General features: G+C 45.3%; 1 protein-coding gene across 5 annotated transcripts in view; it reads right to left on the bottom strand.

Moving 5' to 3' along the window:
* Positions 1-21,101, bottom strand: part of LOC124140113 (protein MCM10 homolog) — a 94,507-nt gene that overhangs the window by 53,260 nt on the left and 20,146 nt on the right. For all 5 annotated transcript variants that reach the window (XM_046507492.2, XM_046507494.2, XM_046507495.2 and 2 more), the window contains exons 10-19: positions 20,757-20,919; positions 19,225-19,383; positions 18,966-19,093; positions 17,852-17,932; positions 17,592-17,687; positions 16,944-17,111; positions 16,756-16,835; positions 10,167-10,432; positions 3,902-4,025; positions 2,625-2,764 (exon numbers count right to left, since the gene is read on the bottom strand). In XM_046507492.2, coding sequence (XP_046363448.2) covers positions 2,625-2,764; positions 3,902-4,025; positions 10,167-10,432; positions 16,756-16,835; positions 16,944-17,111; positions 17,592-17,687; positions 17,852-17,932; positions 18,966-19,093; positions 19,225-19,383; positions 20,757-20,919 — 1,405 coding nt within the window. The remainder of the gene's footprint in view (positions 1-2,624; positions 2,765-3,901; positions 4,026-10,166; positions 10,433-16,755; positions 16,836-16,943; positions 17,112-17,591; positions 17,688-17,851; positions 17,933-18,965; positions 19,094-19,224; positions 19,384-20,756; positions 20,920-21,101) is intronic.

The following is a 21,101-nucleotide window of genomic DNA, read 5'->3' as shown; positions in this document are numbered from 1 at the left end:
TCAACACCAACAGTCTCTACATGTGACATGTCAACAACCAACAGTCTCTACATGTGACATGTCAACACCAACAGTCTGTACATGTGACACGTCAACACAAACAGTCTCTACATGTGACATGTCAACAACCAACAGTCTCTACATGTGACATGTCAACAACCAACAGTCTCTACATGTGACATGTCAACACAAACAGTCTGTACATGTGACACGTCAACAACCAACAGTCTCTACATGTGACATGTCAATAACCAACAGTCTCTACATGTGACATGTCAACAACCAACAGTCTCTACATGTGACATGTCAACACAAACAGTCTCTACATGTGACATGTCAACACCAACAGTCTGTACATGTGACATGTCAACAACCAACAGTCTGTACATGTGACATGTCAACAACCAACAGTCTCTACATGTGACATGTCAACAACCAACAGTCCCTACATGTAACAGTCCCTACATGTGACATGTTAACAACCAACAGTCTCTACATGTGACATGTCAACAACCAACAGTCTGTACATGTGACATGTCAACAACCAACAGTCTGTACATGTGACATGTCAACACCAACAGTCTGTACATGTGACAAGTCAACACCAACAGTCTGTACATGTGACATGTCAACAACCAACAGTCTGTACATGTGACAAGTCAACACCAACAGTCTCTACATGTGACATGTCAACAACCAACAGTCTCTACATGTGACATGTCAACACCAACAGTCTCTACATGTGACACGTCAACACAAACAGTCTCTACATGTGACATGTCAACAACCAACAGTCTCTACATGTGACATGTCAACAACCAACAGTCTCTACATGTGACATGTCAACAACCAACAGTCTCTACATGTGACAAGTCAACACAAACAGTCTCTACATGTGACATGTCAACACCAACAGTCTGTACATGTGACAAGTCAACACCAACAGTCTGTACATGTGACATGTCAACAACCAACAGTCTGTACATGTGACATGTCAACACAAACAGTCTGTACATGTGACATGTCAACACCAACAGTCTGTACATGTGACAAGTCAACAACCAACAGTCCCTACATACAGTCTCTACATGTGACATGTCAACACCAACAGTCTCTACATGTGACAAGTCAACACCAACAGTCTCTACATGTGACATGTCAACAACCAACAGTCTGTACATGTGACATGTAAACACCAACAGTCTGTACATATGACAAGTCAACACCAACAGTCTCTACATGTGACATGTCAACAACCAACAGTCTGTACATGTGACATGTCAACACCAACAGTCTGTACATGTGACAAGTCAACACAAACAGTCTCTACATGTGACATGTCAACAACCAACAGTCTCTACATGTGACATGTCAACACCAACAGTCTGTACATGTGACATGTCAACACAAACAGTCTCTATATGTGACATGTCAACAACCAACAGTCTCTACATGTGACATGTCAACAACCAACAGTCTCCACATGTGACATGTCAACACAAACAGTCTCTACATGTGACATGTCAACACAAACAGTCTCTACATGTGACATGTCAACAACCAACAGTTTCTACATGTGACATGTCAACAACCAACAGTCTCTACATGTGACATGTCAACAACCAACAGTCTCTACATGTGACATGTTAACACCAACAGTCTCTACATGTGACATGTTAACACAAACAGTCTCTACATGTGACATGTTAACACAAACAGTCTCTACATGTGACATGTTAACACCAACAGTCTCTACATGTGACATGTCAACACAAACAGTCTCTACATGTGACATGTCAACACCAACAGTCTCTACATGTGACATGTCAACACAAACAGTCTCTACATGTGACATGTCAACACCAACAGTCTGTACGTGTGACATGTCAACACAAACAGTCTCTACGTGTGACATGTCGACACCAACAGTCTCTACATGTGACATGTCAACACAAACAGTCTCTACATGTGACATGTCAACACAAACAGTCTGTACATGTGACATGTCAACACCAACAGTCTCTACATGTGACATGTCAACACAAACAGTCTCTACATGTGACATGTCAACACAAACAGTCTCTACATGTGACATGTCAACACCAACAGTCTCTACATGTGACATGTCAACACAAACAGTCTCTACATTTGACATGTCAACACCAACAGTCTGTACATGTGACATGTCAACACAAACAGTCTCTACATGTGACATGTCAACAACCAACAGTCTCTACATGTGACATGTCAACACAAACAGTCTCTACATGTGACATGTCAACACAAACAGTCCCTACATGTGACATGTCAACAACCAACAGTCTCTACATGTGACATGTCAACACCAACAGTCTCTACATGTGACATGTCAACACCAACAGTCTCTACATGTGACATGTCCACCTAAACAGTCCCTACATGTGACATGTCCACACCAACATAGACACCAACAGTCAACATGACACTGCTCCATACCTTACATGCAAACATTTACAGTGAGAATTCATTCATGCCAAGGTTTGTTTATTGAGAAAGAGCTGTTATGCTTTGTCAAAACTAAATTGTGTTACCTTTAATTTCTGTACTCAATAGTGTACCTCAGAAAATACTTTCTGCATACTTACTTCAGCCAAAGCTCCTTTATGAGCAGACTTTACTTTTAACAGCTTCTTAAATTCTGCTGAATTGATATCAACATTGCCAAGAAGTCTGGACCGCTTTTTGGGCGGTTCCTTGGATTCGTCATCCTTGTTTGGTTGATCCTCTGTGAATAAAATAAGAGCAGTTAGCGCTGTCGGCAGTGTCAACAATATTTATTGTAATACAGGCCTCCATACATAGGAATAAAATGAATACAAGGTTTTATTGATAAGGATCGTTTTAACTTACAACAACTTATTTCTTTTAATATAATAAGAGTCATCGTTTGAAGATAGAAGAGAAAGTCTTGAGAGATTTACATACTTCTCAGATCACAATGATATAAACAAACAAAGGAAAAGCAAAAAAAATTTTCTCTTGCTGAATTACACAATGGGTACAACCTGTTAGTTTTAGCAATGGACAGTTTTCTTCCTTCATTTATCATCAGGTCTAACAAGCCTAGCCGACATGGAATACACAAATGCCTCAGTAATGCTTGCTCAGTTTGGGGGCACCCTGATATTGGTCACGGACAACTTTTGAGATGATTCAGAACTTGATTTATTAGAGTGAGAATGAAGAATGATAATACAATCTGAATAAATATATGTATGCGTGTAGGCAATCCTTTTTTGTTCTTTTTTTCTTTCTTAAACATGTGGGCAGCCTCTATATTTGTTAATGTGTGTCTAGGCAGGTAGCTTATTGTTTGGAATATTGACTACCAATACTATTGTACCATGTAGCAGTAAGATAAAACTGCACTATTTGTACAGAAAGGGTGGAAGCATCAGTAGAGACATTGTCTTGAGGTTGGATTACTACACCAGTTTATTCCCAACGACTTTCAAACTATCATAGCGGCGACGGGTAGCCTAGTGGTTAAAGAGTTCGCTCTGCACACTGAAGACCCGGGTTCGATTCCTGACATGGGTACAATGTGTGAAGCCCATTTCTGGTTTCCCTGCCATGATATTGCTGGAATATTGCTAAAAGCAACATAAAACCACACTCACTCAAACTGTCATAGACCCGTGAAGATCCGGGGTAGAATAGGTCTTCAGCTACCCATGCTTGAGGTAAAAGGTGATCATGCTTGTCAAAAGAGGCAATAAACAGGATTGGGAGCTCAAGCTCGCTGACTTGGTTGAGCATGTCATCGTATCCCAATTGCATGGACCGATGCTCATGATGCCAATCACTGGATTGTCTGGTCCAGACTCGATTATTTAAAGACTGACATCATAGTTTAGCTAACCTGATAACGAGTTTTCTAGCACTCTTTTTTTCACTTTTTCAGCATTTGGAGACTTTTTCAGCACTGAATTTGGGTCTTCTTTAGTTATTCCACCCTTGGCGTGAATCTTCTCTATTGCCTTGCGCTGAATAAAAGATGGACAAAAATCTCAATATCAAGATTAGTTTAAATATAAACTGTATCATATGCATCAAAAAGATCTCCTTGAGTCAAGTAAATAGGATGTCTAAAGTTACCATATGCTTGAAAATATAGTCCAAAATACATCACAAATGCAAAAATCAGGGCTCATCAATTTTAAAGGTCTTTTCAAGGTATTGTAACAACTTTGAAATACTTGCTACACTCTACAGCCTTCTTATTGATTTAGCGCCCAAAACTTTCTTACTTTGTTCACAGAAACTAGAAGTTCCTAACACGTATGTAACGAAGAAGCCCAATAGTAAAGACTTCAAAGTGTTCATCCTATTTCTTCTTGTAAATTAAAGAAATATTTTCAAAATGAGAAAGAGAAAAATGTTAATTACCGTATTTTCTTGAGTATAGTGCACACCCAAGTATAATGCGCACCCCCCATCTAGCAGATTCAGTATTTTGGAGAAAAAAATTATTTTCGAATATTATGCACAGAAAAAAATTACAACCACCCCTTAAGCGAATGGTAAACAAATCTGAGATAAAAAAAATCACCAGATATGTGGATTTACCATTTAAATTGTATTTTTTGTTCTGCTAGGCATTGTTTTACATACAGGGATTAAGATTACCTTGTGTATTTTCTTGTAAACTAAGCCGGACACAGCAATCAGCTGTGCACACGTTTTCTCGGAATCTACCTGGGATTCTGTCAAAACTTACTAAATGATATAACTTTACAGGATTTTGATGCAAGGATCAGGAGAAATTGTATCTGAATTTTTTTGTTTATCAGGAATAATATATTCCAATATCTTGTTATTTTAGTTGCAGCTTTTACTAATTATATTTAAAATAATCATATCCATAAGCGTAGCACTTCGGTGCTATTGCCGGTTATTTTTTTCACATGGAACAATTTGACCAGTCACCGTCGAGGCTTCCACGCATGTGATCGCGAGAACTACATGTCGACATAGAATTGTCAAACTACATGTACAACAAATTTAGTAAAATCTAAATATTTTTTACATTTGTATACTTATCCTGCATTACTCCGTATTGCATTTACTGCTATGTTTGACAGAGAGACGAACTGTGTGAGATCCAGCTGCTGAAGAAAGTTGTCCCAACCAGCCCAGGAGGCAGCGCCCTCTCACAGTCGGCACGTGACCCGGAAGTCATGACGTCACACAAAAAGACATAACTGCTTTAAACATAACATCTGAAACTTCGTGGGGAGGTAGCGTAGCGAAAGGGAGGGCACTTAGACTTCGTAATGCAGGATAAGTATACAAATGTAAAAAATATTTAGATTTTACTAAATTTTTTAACTTATCCTGCATTACTCCGTATTGCATCTTTATCAGACGGCTTGGCCGGTGGGCATACTTGCAGATGTGAACCATATTAAACCCTCGTCAAGGTCCGATGAATCCGCACCGCATACAAGTGATGACCGGAACATCTACGACCATTCCTGTCTTCAGGAAACAAGAGTCGATGCAAAACGAAACGCCCGAATAGGTAACCGAAATACAATGAGGCGTGTAGCCAAAATATATAACTTACCGAAGAGCGAAAGCGAAACGCAGTAGAACCTAGAGCTAATCTGAGGTGATAAACACCAGAGAGTTCGACGGGCCCCGCTCGGGGAATCGAAGAATCAGCGGCATCGGCGGCAAAATCTACGACCAATCCCAAGAGCGAATGCGAAACGCAGGAGAGCCCTCTAGGCTGGAGGCAAGTAACACCGGTGAGGTCGACGGGCACCGCTCAGGTACCAGAGAAGCAGCGGCGTTGGCGTCGGCGCCGGTGTCCACATCTACTACCATTCCTGTCGTCAGGAAACGAGAGTTGATGCAAAAAGTAAAACCCGGATAGGTGACAGCAATAGAATGAGTCGGGTAACCCAAAACTAAAACTGACCTAAGAGCGAATGCGGAACGCAAGAGAGCCGTCTCGTCTGGGGTGATAAACACCAGAGAGGTCGACGGGCCCCGCTCAGGGTATCGGAGAATCAGTGGCGTCGGAGATAGATGACCTGTTGGGCTACAACCAGGGACCAAAACTGTGAACGCCGGCGACAACTTTCAAGGCTACATCACGGAAGTAGTGGTTGGTGAAGGCGGTGTCCGATCGCCACGAACAGGCTTCCCTGAACGACGGGATGGAACAGTATACCGTGAAGAACCAGTGTAAATACGATCGCCCTGATCTCATTTTATTTCAGGTAATAGCCTTTGGGGGGAGGGTCCAATCCGGCGGCTCATACGCTTTAAGGATGACCGCCCGGAGCCACAGGGAAAAGTATTCCGGCTGACCAACGACAGCGACGAAGGGGAGACCGGCAGAAAAAGGTGTTTCCTAGACTTGCGGCAGTCTTTAGATCGTAGAATAACCTTCAGTGCCCTTACTGGGCATAATGACGCTCATCCTCATCCTCGGCACCCACACTGGACGAGGGGGGAGGGGACAAGGAATGATCTATCAGGCTGTCCTGGGAGTTGAGTCTTTACGCTGACGTCCCAGTACGGTCCATGATGAACGGCGCCCTGGGTACCGCATTCGAACCGGGCATGGGAGAAGTCGAGGGCGTGCTGTACATGGACTCGAGCGGCAGTAGTCAAAACCAGTAGAAACACCCGTCTTCTACTTAAGGTCGTAGAAGGAAGACGAGGGGAGTGGTTCGAAGGGCGTTGAAGACCACATTCAGATCCAACGCAGGCGGTCCGAACTTGGTCTTCAGGTCTTCAAGACTGAACGAGCGCAGCCAGACCCGTAGGTCGGGAATTTTCGTCTTTCTCCGATCGTCCGGGATGGCCAGAACGGAGTAGATGGCGACCAGGTATGTAGGGGTGGTAAGCCCTTCAACCGATGGGTGCTACACAAGTACAGAAGGAACTGATCCAGGATCTGCGGTGACGCTGTCATCGGATCCTGGTGTTTGTCAGAACAAAATGCCTGGAACAAGCATCATTTATCAGCATACAGTCCCCCTGTAGATGGACGGTGGGCTGAAGCAATAGCCTTGGTCGCTCCAGCCGAATAGCCCTTGGCTTTCTGCATGTGTGTCAGGCGTGCAGACGATAACATGCGGGTATGAGGGTGTGGCTTCTCATTCTAACAGACCGTGTGGATGGAGCAGAAGGTTGGACCACACCGGAAGTTCCAGGGGTTGTCTCTGGCTATGTTTCGGAGGTCGATAACCCAACTTCTGGCTGACCAATAAGGCGAGACCAAAGTCAATGGCAGGGGTCGAGTGGCCTGGATCTCTGAAGAACCGTGGGAGGGAGAACCGGAGTCGGAAAAGCGTACGCGCGTAATCCTTCTCAGGAACGATGGAAGGCTTCGACTGCCACAGCGGTCGTATCCGGCACAGGTGGAATGGAAGACGACAGCTGGCCACATTCAGATATGAGGCAAACAGATCTAGGGTTGGGGTGTCGACCGTTTCACATAGTCTGGCCCGAGGCGCCGGAGAGCGTGAGGCGTCGGAGAGCTTGAGGCGCCTGGAACGCCGAAGATGGTGATTCTCGGGTGCGCCGGTCGAGTTTGTGGCGCCGGGAGAGGGGCGAAAGCTCTGGGTCCGCAAACACCACACTACGGTGACGTCGTCAGTGGACACGATCAACAGGGCGTGACCGAGAATGCACTGTCAGCAAGTGCCGTCCTGGATAAGCATTTATCTCGAGGCTGTTGCTGTGCCAATGGTGTTGATCTCTGGATCACAGGTGGTCACAATGTGGGCTGGCGTGGGCCACTAGCCACTGACAAGGTGGCAGGGGAGGTAGTCAGCAACAGGGGTCTGCGATTGCGTACCGTCGGTACGATTCGGAAAAAGGTGTGATCGCCTGCGAGCCAACCTCAAGTAGACCAAGTAAACCAGCTTCACAATCGACCGCCGGGGCATCGACGTAACCGGGTAGTAGGAAGTCGAGGCAATATGGCCATTGCACGAAGTAATGAGATCGTTTTCATCCCTGAAGCGGCGTATAAGTACTCCTGTTCTTATATCGAGGTGACGATGGAGGACGACAACACGATACGAGGCAGGTATGCAACAGGGGTCAGTGGGACGGCCGAGGGACTTTAAGTATCAAATCGACACTGTGTCCGGTAGTCAAGGCGGAAGATAGGAAGGTGTCGTAGTCGAAAAGATCAAACCGGACGAAGGAAGGCTATCTCTTCCATCCCTTGAACGCCTATAGGCGCTATCGTTCTTATAGCGAAGGGTTGATGAAACAAGGTTCCTCGTGACAGCCGTGTTGGTAGAGGAGGTCTATTGTTTCCAACATCCGTGCATGGATGGACTGCGACAGGCGCCTGGTTGAGTGGTATCACCAAGCGTACAGGTAGACATGGAAACCAATCTGTAGAAATACATGGCACCCCTTGCCATGGTAAGTTGACCTAAATCCGGTCGGAGTTGTTGACAGTCCGAGTACTTGACACGTGACATGTAAATCACTCTGCGCAGTAGCCGAAAAAACCGCCTTGGAGTCGGAACTGAGGTGCAAACTCCACACACAGACAATCCTCAATGAACTGTGTGAGAGACGATCAAGTGGTGTACCCGAGTTTTGCGATAAAACACGGAACCCCATGGGCGTCGTGGAAAACCCGGGGAGCGCCGAGGAAGAGTCTCTCTCGGGAACGCTGGCGCTAGGGTAGGGTAGAACAGCGTTGATGTCTGCGATGTCGACGAAGTAAACTCTTTGTAAGTGGATGTCGTCGTCGAATCTGATACAGACGCTGTTCACATGACGCTCTGTTTCGATGGAAACCCGCAGGTCATCTCTCCGGAATCATAGCGCTTTAAACGACGGGATTATGGATAACGTCTCAGTGGGCAAGTTGAATCAGACCAACTGTCTATTGGTTGAAATGATTCCACCCAGGAAGTAGAACGATATTTACGATCCCGAAGACCGACGGGAGAGTAGCGAAAGGAGCGGCGACAGTTGTTTCACCATGCTTCTCCGTGTGACGAGTTATGAGACGGCAGCAAGAGAAGAGGGCAGTGGCGCCGGGGAGGCGATTGCCGATGATGCCCCTTAAGCCGCAGTAGAAGATCGGATGGTCGGCTCGTTGATCTGAGCTTGATAAAGCTTGTTGATCTGAAGCTTGTTGAGCGCCGAAGACATCAGAGGATGCGGAGGCGCCGGAGCGCGGAGACATCAGCGGCGCCGGTGGCGCCGAGTCATCGGAGGCGCCGAGTCAACAGCTTGTCATGAACAAGTCATGAAGCTTGTTGAGCGCCGAGACATCAGCGGCGCCGAGTCATCAGCTTGTCATGAACAAGTGATGAAGCTTGTTGAGCGCCGAGACATCAGCAGCGCCGAGTCATCAGAGGCGCCGGTAGCGCCGAGTCATCAGAGGCGCCGGGAGCGCCGAGACATCGGAGGCGCCGAGTCATCAGAGGCGCCGCGTCATCAGAGGCGCCGGGAGCGCCGTGTCATCAGAGGCGCCGTGGGCGCCGTGAGCGCCGTGAGCGCCGAGAGCGCCGTGAGCGTCGTGTCATCAGAGGCGCCGGGAGCGCCGGAGGCGCCGTGGGCGCCGTGAGCGCCGTGTCATCAGAGGCGCCGGGAGCGCCGGGAGCGCCGTGAGCGCCGTGAGCGCCGTGAGCGCCGCGTCATCAGAGGCGCCGAGTCATCGTGAGCCGTGAGCGCCGAGTCATCGGAGGCGCCGGGAGCGCCGGGGGTGCCGGGGGCGCCGGAGACATCAGCGTTGACGGTGTTGGAGACCGTGAACGGTCGTATGTCGTGCCAGGGGAGGCAGACTCTACGTTGGGAGCGCTGGAGCCGCCTGTGGAGTAGGAGACCGTGAACGGTCGTATGTCGTGCCATGGGAGGCAGACTCTACGTTGGGAGCGCTGGAGCCGCCTTTGGAGTAGGAGACCGTGAATGGTCGTATGTCGTGCCATGGGAGGCAGACTCTACGTTGGGAGCCGCCGTGAAGCTCCGCTGAGCGCTGCTGCCGTCAACGTAGGTGGGGGTCGACGAGCACGTTGAGCGAGGTGTGTCCTGGATACTCGCATGAGCTGAAGGATCACAGCTACGAATGACTGCAACATCGGCACTGCCTTGTGAAAGTACAGGGCGTATATTCTAAAACAAACTACACAAACCTTTGCAATCTCCACCTTCTTGTTAGCTGTTGACGTTGCAAAAGGTTTCCTGCTGGATGAAAAATCCAGAAAAACATCCTGCCCGCTCAGGAGACCTTTCCCGATAGAGGGCGTAGCCTTCAGGGGGTCGACGGTGGGACGAGAGGATGGAGCTGCTGCTGCTGTCTGTGCCGCCCTCGCTTTCCTCCTCTCCATCATATCCTTCTTGTGTTGCTGGATAAGCTCTTTAGGAGTTACCGATATTACCACAGACTTTTCTTTTATCACTGGAAAGAAAAAAATAATTTGTTTTAGTAAAAATATTATTTATACTGATCCTTACTCATACTTATTGCTTATCTCTCTTCCGAATAGTAGTGGAAATGCCCTTGTTGTGTGTTCCTGGAGAACAGTGAAAACATCTCATCCCAACGCACCCTGTGTCCGCAGGCACACAGGAACCATGTGACCAAGACCAGTACAACATCACTCTCTCTTTTACCCTACTTAATGGTCTGAAAACACATCAGTGGAGAGAGGGGAGGCCGGATCGGTGGTCATGCGTATGAGTCAGGATAAGTATATCAAAGGTAATACTTTTACCAAAACATATATACATATTTTGTCTTATCCTGACTCCTACTTATTGCTTGAATCCCACTGAGGTGGTGGTGTCCACCTGTATGTATGATTGACGTCGATCTGTTCTATAAACCCCATGGGAGTGTTGGTTGATTTTCTGCGATGTTTTATTTCTTAGGTAGTCTGATACTTGAGGGAGAGGGGAAAATCCCTTAGATCTTGTGAACTGGTCCAATTCTTCCGTTTATCATCATAAAGATTCCTCATAGACTTGCGAAGTGCTGAGGAGACCTCCTTAGCTGCTCTGATGGAATAACCTTGTTTAATGAGCATGTTTTTAATATGTTCCCTACGTGGAGCTCGAAAAGTTCTGGTCTTGGATGAACTTGGTTTGCGTGAGGATGTAGTAGGAGGTTTGGCCAGTTTGCAAGTTTTAGTATCGGGTTTCCTGCTTGGTTGACAAGATCTGGAAGTTCTCACCAGCCAGTAAGGCAAGACCAAAACCAGTTGCAGATTGGGTACCAGAAAGATGTGAGAATATAGACCCAGGGTTAACTCTGGGGTGTGTAAAATCTCTACAGCTCTTTTTAATCAACAAAACGTCTATGTTGGCTTTTAGTAGCAGATGTTGCTTCCTTGGGTACTTTGAAGTAGGCAGGAGCTGTGGTCAATGGTGGAACTACCGTTCAGTCGGTAGCCGTAACTTAGTAAGTTGAGTACGAAATCGTCCTTGAGAATGAACCTGTACTAGCAGAACTGGGCCAGTCTCCTGCCTACGGGGTTGTCGACAACTGGGAGGACTGTGGGTGGGAGTTCCCAGTTGTGACTGTCCAACACTTTAGTGTTTACCCCTCTTGTCACTTCCCCTGCCCTGGAATTTACCATGGTGGGACTGATAGAAACTTTGAGGTTTACCTCTGCCAAAGTCTCTTCCCCGAAAAGAATCCTGGTCTTGACCTTCTTTGACAGAAGAGCGTCTAGGTTTGAAATTACCTGACCTGCCTGCCTGCTGGGAAAAACTGTGAGAAACATGCTCTAATGCCTTGAGCACGGTCTCGTCCCTAGCATAATTGGAATCCCAGTTTGAAAGCGCTAACTACCCAAGCCTGCGTGTCATGGTAATCTCAGCTAGTGCCGTCCTATGATGGTTCCTCATGTGGTCAATTAGACTCTGTTGTAAGTCAACCACAGTTTGGAAGTGATCTATACGTTTAGGATTATCTTCCGTAAGATCCTGCTCCATAGCACGGGTTGAAGATACCAGTGCTGACAAAAGTTTTAGTACACGCCTGATTTCTGTTTCAATAAACACAAATCTGGTATCTTGGACCATAAGCATGGCTGGACAAGCCCATCATCCTTTGTAAATCCTTATCCAAACTTTGAGCCTGATCTCCTACTGAAAAAGTCTGAATAGGAAAAGCATCTTTCCTGAACTTTTGGCAGTTTGAATGATGGTGCAAGTGTGAGTCTTGAGAAATCATCGTCCTGTGCCCTAACCATTTCTCTCAACATCGGATCCACCAGAATCGAGGTGGGATGTGACCATATGGGTTACTTCTTAAAAAACCTCATTACCAGGGGAAGGCGCACCTGACCAGAGATGGTCTGCTACCCACTCAGGCATTTGTGCTAAGCTAAGACATATAAGATGCGCATTCGACTCAACGGAGGAATCTCTATCCTCACCATTTGATAAGTCCGAAGAATTGGAACGATGGTGATGTGCTCTCCTAGTAGAAGATCGACTTGGCACAAAACTAAGGCGTATGTGTTGTAAAAGAACACACATCAGACGTCTGGTAAATGTTAGACGCCAGTGTAGATGCCTAAGCATGCGTATAAGTTGTAGCTGACGCTGGCGTCTGGTACATAGGTGCATGTGTTGGGTACAATTGTACCATAGACTGCTGCCACATGGATTGCATAAAATTCTGATTCCAATTGCTGTTCTGGTACCGTGCTGATGGCTGAGCTTACAACTTTTGCGCTGACAGATAAGTAGGTGGAACAGCGCTAAGCTGATCATGCATTGCTGACGTAATGGGGTACACTGAAAGCCCTCAGGCTGAAGTAATCAAAGACACTCAGCTCAAGCCCTTGAGAAGCGACGCCCATCTGTGTTCACTGGATCAGTGCAAATCTGCCAAACAGCGGGGATGAGGAAATTTGGAGGATCTTTTACCAGGACAATTTGTACACTGTGCAGCCGTGCAAGCATATGTTATGCAAATAGGGAGTAGTTGATTGAAGAATTGCCAAAGAAGTTTACAAATATCTATCGGCAAATGTTTTACAAGTTGAAAGTGTATACAATGAAGTGATACATGCAAACTCTATGTAACACAAAAGCTACTAGTATTTAAATACACATAAACATGTTATAAACACTCAGCTATGAATTGCAGTCAATTTGACTACCCTTGCAGGTAAACAATTGGAGCACAAATTCAAAATGGTGGGAAACAATTAGCCACATTGCTGGGAAATAAGGCAATGTCTTTTTACACCAAAATCACCCAAATATTAAAACACAAAATAGTGAAGTAATATGAAAAGACTACATCACCCATCACAGACATAATTTAGAGTGATAGCCGAAGCTAAGGGTCTAAAAAATAATAATCCAATTTCAAGAGATCAGCTGAGAGATGTCCTTGCTGTTACGCAACAGGCAGTGATGTGAGGTGACTTGTCATCAAGCTCACATGAGGCAATGGTCCATGCTGAAAGCAGGAGTTGAAAACGGAAACATCTTTTTTTTTCACAAAAGACCATCGCTGAGCACTGTCTTTTATTGTCGTAAGGTAAGCAGTGAATGTATTAAGGAGCACTGCAGGATAAGTATAACATTGATGCAACTGGCACATAGCGGGTGAAGTCCGAAACACGATATTTACAGATGTTACATGTTTTCATCACACATGTAGGGGTAAAATTTAAGTCCAAATTATGACAAAAATTTAAGCCAATTCAAAATAATAATAGTCAGATTATGTTAATAGAATGTTAAAGAGGGTTATCCAAGGAACAAATTTTGTGAAAAAAGGTTAATTTTGAATGAATGGCTTGGATAACTGAGAACAGAAAAACTACACAGATGGCGCGAAAAAATAGTGACAAGTTCCTGGTCTTGGTCACGTGCTTCTGGTGCGCCTATGCAGGCACAGGGTGCTTTGAGGTGAGATGTTTTCTCTGTTCTCCAGGAACACAGAACAGGACGTTTACACTGCTATTCGGAAGAGAAAGAGATTTTTATGGATTTTTAGTTGTTGAACGCAGCAATATTCCATCTATATGTCGTCAGTCTGTAAACAATCAAGTCTGGACCAGACAATCAACAAATTATGGTCATGAATGTAACATTTAACTCGCTATCTCACTGCTGCGATGTCACAGTCACCTTGCTATCTAACTGCTGAGATGTCATACAGTCACCTAGCTATCTCACTGCTGAGATGTCACAGTCACCTAGCTATCTCACTGCTGAGATGTCACAGTCACCTAGCTATCTCACTGCTGAGATGTCACTGTCACCTAGCTATCTAACTGCTGAGATGTCACCTAGCTACCTCACTGCTGAGATGTCACAGTCACCTAGCTATCTCACTGCTGAGACGTCACATAGTCACCTAGCTATCTCACTGCTGAGATGTCACACAGTCACCTAGCTATCTCACTGCTGAGACGTCACAGTCACCTAGCTATCTCACTGCTGAGATGTCACACAGTCATCTAGCTATCTCACTGCTGAGGTGTCACACAGTCACCTTGCTATCTCACTGCTGAGATGTCACACAGTCACCTAGCTTTATCACTGCTGAGGTGTCACACAGTCACCTAGCTATCTCATTGCTGAGATGTCAGTCACCTAGCTATCTCACTGCTGAGGTGTCACACAGTCACCTTGCTTTCTCACTGCTGAGATGTCACAGTCACCTAGCTATCTCACTGCTGAGATGTCACACAGTCATCTAGCTATCTCACTGCTGAGATGTCACACAGTCACCTAGCTATCTCACTGCTGAGATGTCACAGTCACCTAGCTATCTCATTGCTAAGATGTCACAGTCACCGAGCTATCTCACTGCTGAGATGTCACACAGTCACCTAGCTATCTCCCGGCTGAGATGTCACAGTCACCTTGCTATCTAACTGTGGAGATGTCACACAGTCACCTAGCTATCTCACCGCTGCGACGTCACACAGTCACCTAGCTATCTCACTGCTGAGATGTCACAGTCACCTAGCTATCTCACTGCTGAGACGTCACACCTTGCTATCTCACTGCTGAGATGTCACACAGTCACCTAGCTATCTCACCGCTGCGACGTCACACAGTCACCTCGCTATCTCATTGCTGAGGTGTCAGTCACCTAGCTATCTCACTGCTGAGATGTCACACAGTCATCTAGCTATCTCACTGCTGAGATGTCACAGTCACCTTGCTATCTAACTGCTGAGATGTCACACAGTCACCTAGCTATCTCACTGCTGTAGACGTCACACAGTCACCTAGCTATCTCACTGCTGAGGTGTCACAGTCACCTAGCTATCTCACTGCTGAGACGTCACAGTCACATAGCTATCTCACTACTGAGATGTCACAGTCACATAGCTATCTCACTACTGAGATGTCACAGTCACCGAGCTATCTCACTGCTGAGACGTCACACCTTGCTATCTCACTGCTGAGATGTCACACAGTCACCTAGCTATCTCACTGCTGAGATGTCTACCTAGCTATCTCACTGCTGAGATGTCACACAGTCACCTAGCTATCTCACTGCTGAGATGTCTACCTAGCTATCTCACTGCTGAGATGTCACAGTCACCTTGCTATCTAACTGCGGAGGTGTCACACAGTCACCTAGCTATCTCACTGCTGAGATGTCACACAGTCACCTAGCTATCTCACTGCTGAGACGTCACAGTCACCTAGCTATCTCACTGCTGAGATGTCGCACAGTCACCTAGCTATCTCACTGCTGAGACGTCACACCTTGCTATCTCACTGTTGAGGTGTCACACAGTCACATAGCTATCTCACTGCTGAGATGTCACACAGTCACCTAGCTATCTCACTGCTGAGATGTCACAGTCACCTAGCTATCTCACTGCTGAGATGTCGCACAGTCACCTAGCTATCTCACTGCTGAGACGTCACACAGTCACCTAGCTATCTCACTGCTGAGATGTCACAGTCACCTAGCTATCTCACTGCTGAGATGTTGCACAGTCACCTCGCTATCTCACTGCTGAGACGTCACACCTTGCTATCTCACTGCTGAGACGTCACAGTCACCTAGCTATCTCACTGCTGAGATGTCGCCCAGTCACCTCGCTATCTCACTGCTGAGACGTCACACCTTGCTATCTCACTGCTGAGACGTCACACCTTGCTATCTCACTGCTGAGACGTCACACAGTCACCTAGCTATCTCACTGCTGAGACGTCACACCTTGCTATCTCACTGCTGAGACGTCACACAGTCACCTAGCTATCTCACTGCTGAGATGTCGCACAGTCACCTCGCTATCTCACTGCTGAGACGTCACACCTTGCTATCTCACTGCTGAGACGTCACACCTTGCTATCTCACTGCTGAGACGTCACACAGTCACCTTGCTATCTCACTGCTGAGACGTCACACCTTGCTATCTCACTGCTGAGACGTCACACCTTGCTATCTCACTGCTGAGACGTCACACCTTGCTATCTCACTGCTGAGATGTCACACCTTGCTATCTCACTGCTGAGATGTCACACAGTCACATAGCTATCTCACTGCTGAGATGTCACACAGTCACCTAGCTATCTCACTGCTGAGATGTCACAGTCACCTAGCTATCTCACTGCTGAGATGTCGCACCTTGCTATCTCACTGCTGAGACGTCACACCTTGCTATCTCACTGCTGAGATGTCACACAGTCACCTAGCTATCTCACTGCTGAGATGTCACACAGTCACCTAGCTATCTCACTGCTGCGATGTCACACAAGGCAACTATGGAAGTTCTCAGTTACCCTTTTCTGTTTTTTCTTGTTTCACCAAGTGTTTCACCAGATTCATGGACCCCACAGTGGGAGTGGAAATCATGTCCATGCTGCAATGAAAACAAAAACAAGAGAGTCAAGTAGTCAAGTGCAATTACAACAATTATTGACACCAATCAATAAAATGTGTTGTTAATTAACAACCTCAATAAACTCACAAAGCTTGTTCTTTTTCTGATGTTGATGCTTTTTTCATGGTGGTAGGGTCACATGTCTTGAGTTCATGGAGGGACATTGTTGTCACCTTGCTCTTTGTTAATTTCTGCTCAACTTGCAGTTTTCCCAGAGTCACACGGTCTTTCTTGGGAGCACTTGTTTTCATATTTCTGCAACATCCATGGTGTGTGTTATAACAGGAGGACCAGTCAACAGGTGAACAATGCCAACTGACCTTCCTGCTGGTAAGTGGTTGTTTTTAAGGCAGCAGTGAGTGGGCTGGGTTCAATGCCACTGTCAACAGTATTCCAGTTATATCACGGCGTGTCAACCCTATGTGGGAAGAAAGCCTGAAGTGATGCATGTCACGGACATTTACTACTTAGGTGAAACCCAAGAGCACAGGGCAAACTCTGATTTGAACCCACAGTCCTAGGGTTCTGGCATGCCCAAGGGACACAACTCTGCACAGCCTCAGATGACTCAGAAACACACAAACTTTATATGCACAGCAGACTGAGACAAAAAATACTTAACCATTTTAACAAAAAAATACAGAGAGAACTTTTCTTAATCATTTTAACATAAATAAAGACAGGACCTTTGAACGTGAATTCCGCTCCTATAGAGCAATGTTCTATGCAACTCACGGCAAGGATGTAAATGTTTGTCCACCATAGAAGAAGTGGCTGCCTTTCTTAGGGAGAAGCTTGTCTTGAAAAGATTTTGGGGTCAAACCAGTAACACTGAAATCACAAACACATCCTTGCAGACAGACTAGGTTCCTTTAGGAGGCAATGTAAGCAGGTAGAAGTACTTCTAAATACAATGTAATGAAATAAATCATAATGCATACATATATATATATGAGCTAAGAATCAAGAAATCCAAAATGGCTGCCACATCTCACCTGCCCTGCAGCTCACTCCTTGTGGCAGACGTCTTCTTGTAGGCAGACTGAACATGGTAGTTGCAGAAGTCGCCATATTTCCTGGAACAGGCAAAACATGTATCCATCTTAACAGTGGAGAAAAGGACCCTAAAACCTCCCATGTAACCATCTATTCCAAATCAGTCTATTGAGGTGTCCATATACAAGCACAAACTATTGATGTTAAATATTTATGTTGAGAAGTACGAGTCACAGTAACCAACAGAGATTGAACAGTGTTAAATGTCCAGAGCATATATTATACGTGTTTGCATTCCTGCAGTCACACTTTCTATTTAGGTGTGAGGTGATGTCTACAGGAAACGTCTCCTTTGTCTTTATACAGTGCACCTTCACTAGAAAGGTCGACTAGAGAATAGGTCGTAAAGAGGCGACTATGGGGTCGGATGGTCAGGCTTGCTGACTTGGTTGATGCATGTCATCGCATCCTAATTGCATGGATCAATGCTCATGATGTCAACACCGGACTGTTTGGTCTAGAATATTGCTGAGTGCTGCGTTAAACAACAAACAAACAAACAAACAAACAAGCAAACAAAGGTTGACACCATCCACTATGGACAATTAAGAGGCAGATTCTAGTCAATTCCATACATCAACAAGAAGTTGAACTTCATAATAAATCAGACAACAGTTTAACAGAATTTCAAACTTAAAACATCAAAACAGTAGAGTGTCATCTTACAGCAGTCTGCAGCCTGTACAAAGTCAGGACTAGTCAGTTACTTAGTGAGGACGGTTCGTAATATTCCAGTGATATCACATACAGTCTTCACACACCACCCATGTGGGGGAATGAAATCCGAGTGATGCCACTCATCACCAAACAAACCAGAAAGACAAGTGATCGATGTTATGAACAACAATGACGACATGCAATGAAGTCAGCAAGCATAGGCACCTGATCTGTTAAGTTGTCTCTATATGACAAGCATAGTTTGCTGGAAGCCAGTTCTAACCCAGAATACCCATGAGGAAATTAAGTCATCAAAGACTACATCCCTATAAACACCCTAGTACATATCTTGCCAAGCAGGGCATGGCATGCAGTGTTTATGGCACGAGAACCTACTTGTTTATGAAGTGGTTACACCGGTTCCCTTTCCTCGTCCTCCCAGAACACCATCCCAGGTCCTTCGAGCTGCCCATGTGCAGCAGCTGCTTGGGGTTGTTGATGGTGAAAGCCACATCTTTGTTTCCCTGCAATAATAGGAACACTACCACAATCTGTTGTCTATACAATGTCCACAAGTAACTTAATGTTTATACACCAAGTGTTTGTAGATGTGACGAGGTGATGGGGGACTGATTTTATCAGATGCTGGACTGACCTTTTCTGCATTGTCCATGATGCTGGGGTTGAGTATTCCAACAACGGAGCCGACATCGTTCTTCCAGTGTTCCTTGTAGGTCTGGCCGAACAGGAAGAAGCTGACCACCTGCTCACAGTTGTCCATGTCAGACAACTTCCAAATACAGTACGTCTTGCCCTGCAACAGACAGTGGGCTTTCATATGGAGTACTGATTAACCTGCAAGTCAGTGGGCTTTCATGTACAGTATTGCTTAACCTGCAAGTCAGTGGGCTTTCATATGGAGTATTGTTTAACCTGCAAGTCAGTGGGCTTTCATATACAGTATTGCTTAACCTGCAGTCAGTGGGCTTTCATATACAGTATTGATTAACCTGTAAGTCAGTGGGCTTTCATATACAGTATTGTTTAACCTGCAAGTCAGTGGGCTTTCATATACAGTATTGTTTAACCTGCAAGTTAGTAGGCTTTCATATAGAGTATTGTTTAACCTGCAAGTCAGGGGGCTTTCATATACAGTATTGTTTAACCTGCAAGTCAGGGGGCTTTCATATACAGTATTGTTTAACCTGCAAGTCAGTGGGCTTTCATATACAGTATTGTTTAACCTGCAAGTCAGGGGGCTTTCATATACAGTATTGATTAACCTGCAAGTCAGTGGGCTTTCATATACAGTATTGTTTAACCTGCAAGTCAGGGGGCTTTCATATACAGTATTGATTAACCTGCAAGTCAGTGGGCTTTCATATACAGTATTGTTTAACCTGCAAGCCAGTGGGCTTTCATATACAGTTTTGTTTAACCTGCAAGTCAGTGGGCTTTCATATAGAGTATTGTTTAACCTGCAAGCCAGTGCGCTTTCATATAGAGTATTGTTTAACCTGCAAGTCAGGGGGCTTTCATATACAGTATTGATTAACCTGCAAGTCAGTGGGCTTTCATATACAGTATTGTTTAACCTGCAAGTCAGTGGGCTTTCATATACAGTATTGTTTAACCTGCAAGTCAGTGGGCTTTCCTATAGACTAATGTTTAACCTGCAAGTCAGTGCCATATTTCTACTTGTAACTCTCACTATACACAGAAAAACAAGCGATACCCAATTATTCTGTTCAAAATGTCTTCAAAACAAACTAAGCGAGTCGGGTCAGGTCGAGATGACCATACAGCCTTATTCTGTTATTTGTGTCAAGTGTTGCCAAAGACATTAAACCAACTCTTATGATGGTAGTATGAACATAACATTAAAAAAATTCTGTTTGTAAATCTTTCAATAGGAGATTGTTTTCCCCATATAAATCCCAGCATTTTTAAGGACTGTTAATATAGTCAAAGCAAAGTTAAAGTACTTCCATTCCGAAGAAGGAAATTAAAGAAAAAATCATTCAACAGGATTTAATTAAAGCATTTGTCAAGTTGGTATGAACCCTGGATTCACACATTCCATCCATGCTGGGTACCCAACAGAGGGTTCCACTGTGACAAGCGAGTACTTTAACCTCCTTGGCACTCCATCTGACAAATTAGATTTTGGAGAGATCATATTCTTACACTTGAAGACGTCTTTGGTTCGGTTTTCTGCACAACTACTCCAATTGTGACCCAATCACCTTGAAGGTCAGGAGTGTTGACCTTCAGGTGAAGGCGGGAAAGTTTGATGATTTTGCGATCTTTCATCTTCAGCTCCATCTCCCCTGATGACACGAGAGGTCGTCTGGAAAGGTGACACATAGGATAGTCTTCAATAGATTGAATCATAAGGGGAGTTTAAAGTGGAAAGTGATGCGGAAATATCTGTGTCACAATAGACATGATGTGATCCCATATTCCCAGCAGGTGCAGGTACTCAATTCTCAGTTTACTATAAGGGAAGCCTGGTAGAGGGCAACAAATGTT

This window comes from Haliotis rufescens, unplaced genomic scaffold, assembly GCF_023055435.1.
Source record: "Haliotis rufescens isolate VD_foot unplaced genomic scaffold, xgHalRufe1.0.p SCAF_22, whole genome shotgun sequence".
NCBI classification, from domain to species: Eukaryota; Metazoa; Mollusca; class Gastropoda; order Lepetellida; family Haliotidae; genus Haliotis; species Haliotis rufescens.
Note: the sequence above shows the minus strand (reverse complement) of the source record. Positions and strands in the feature narration are given on the sequence as shown.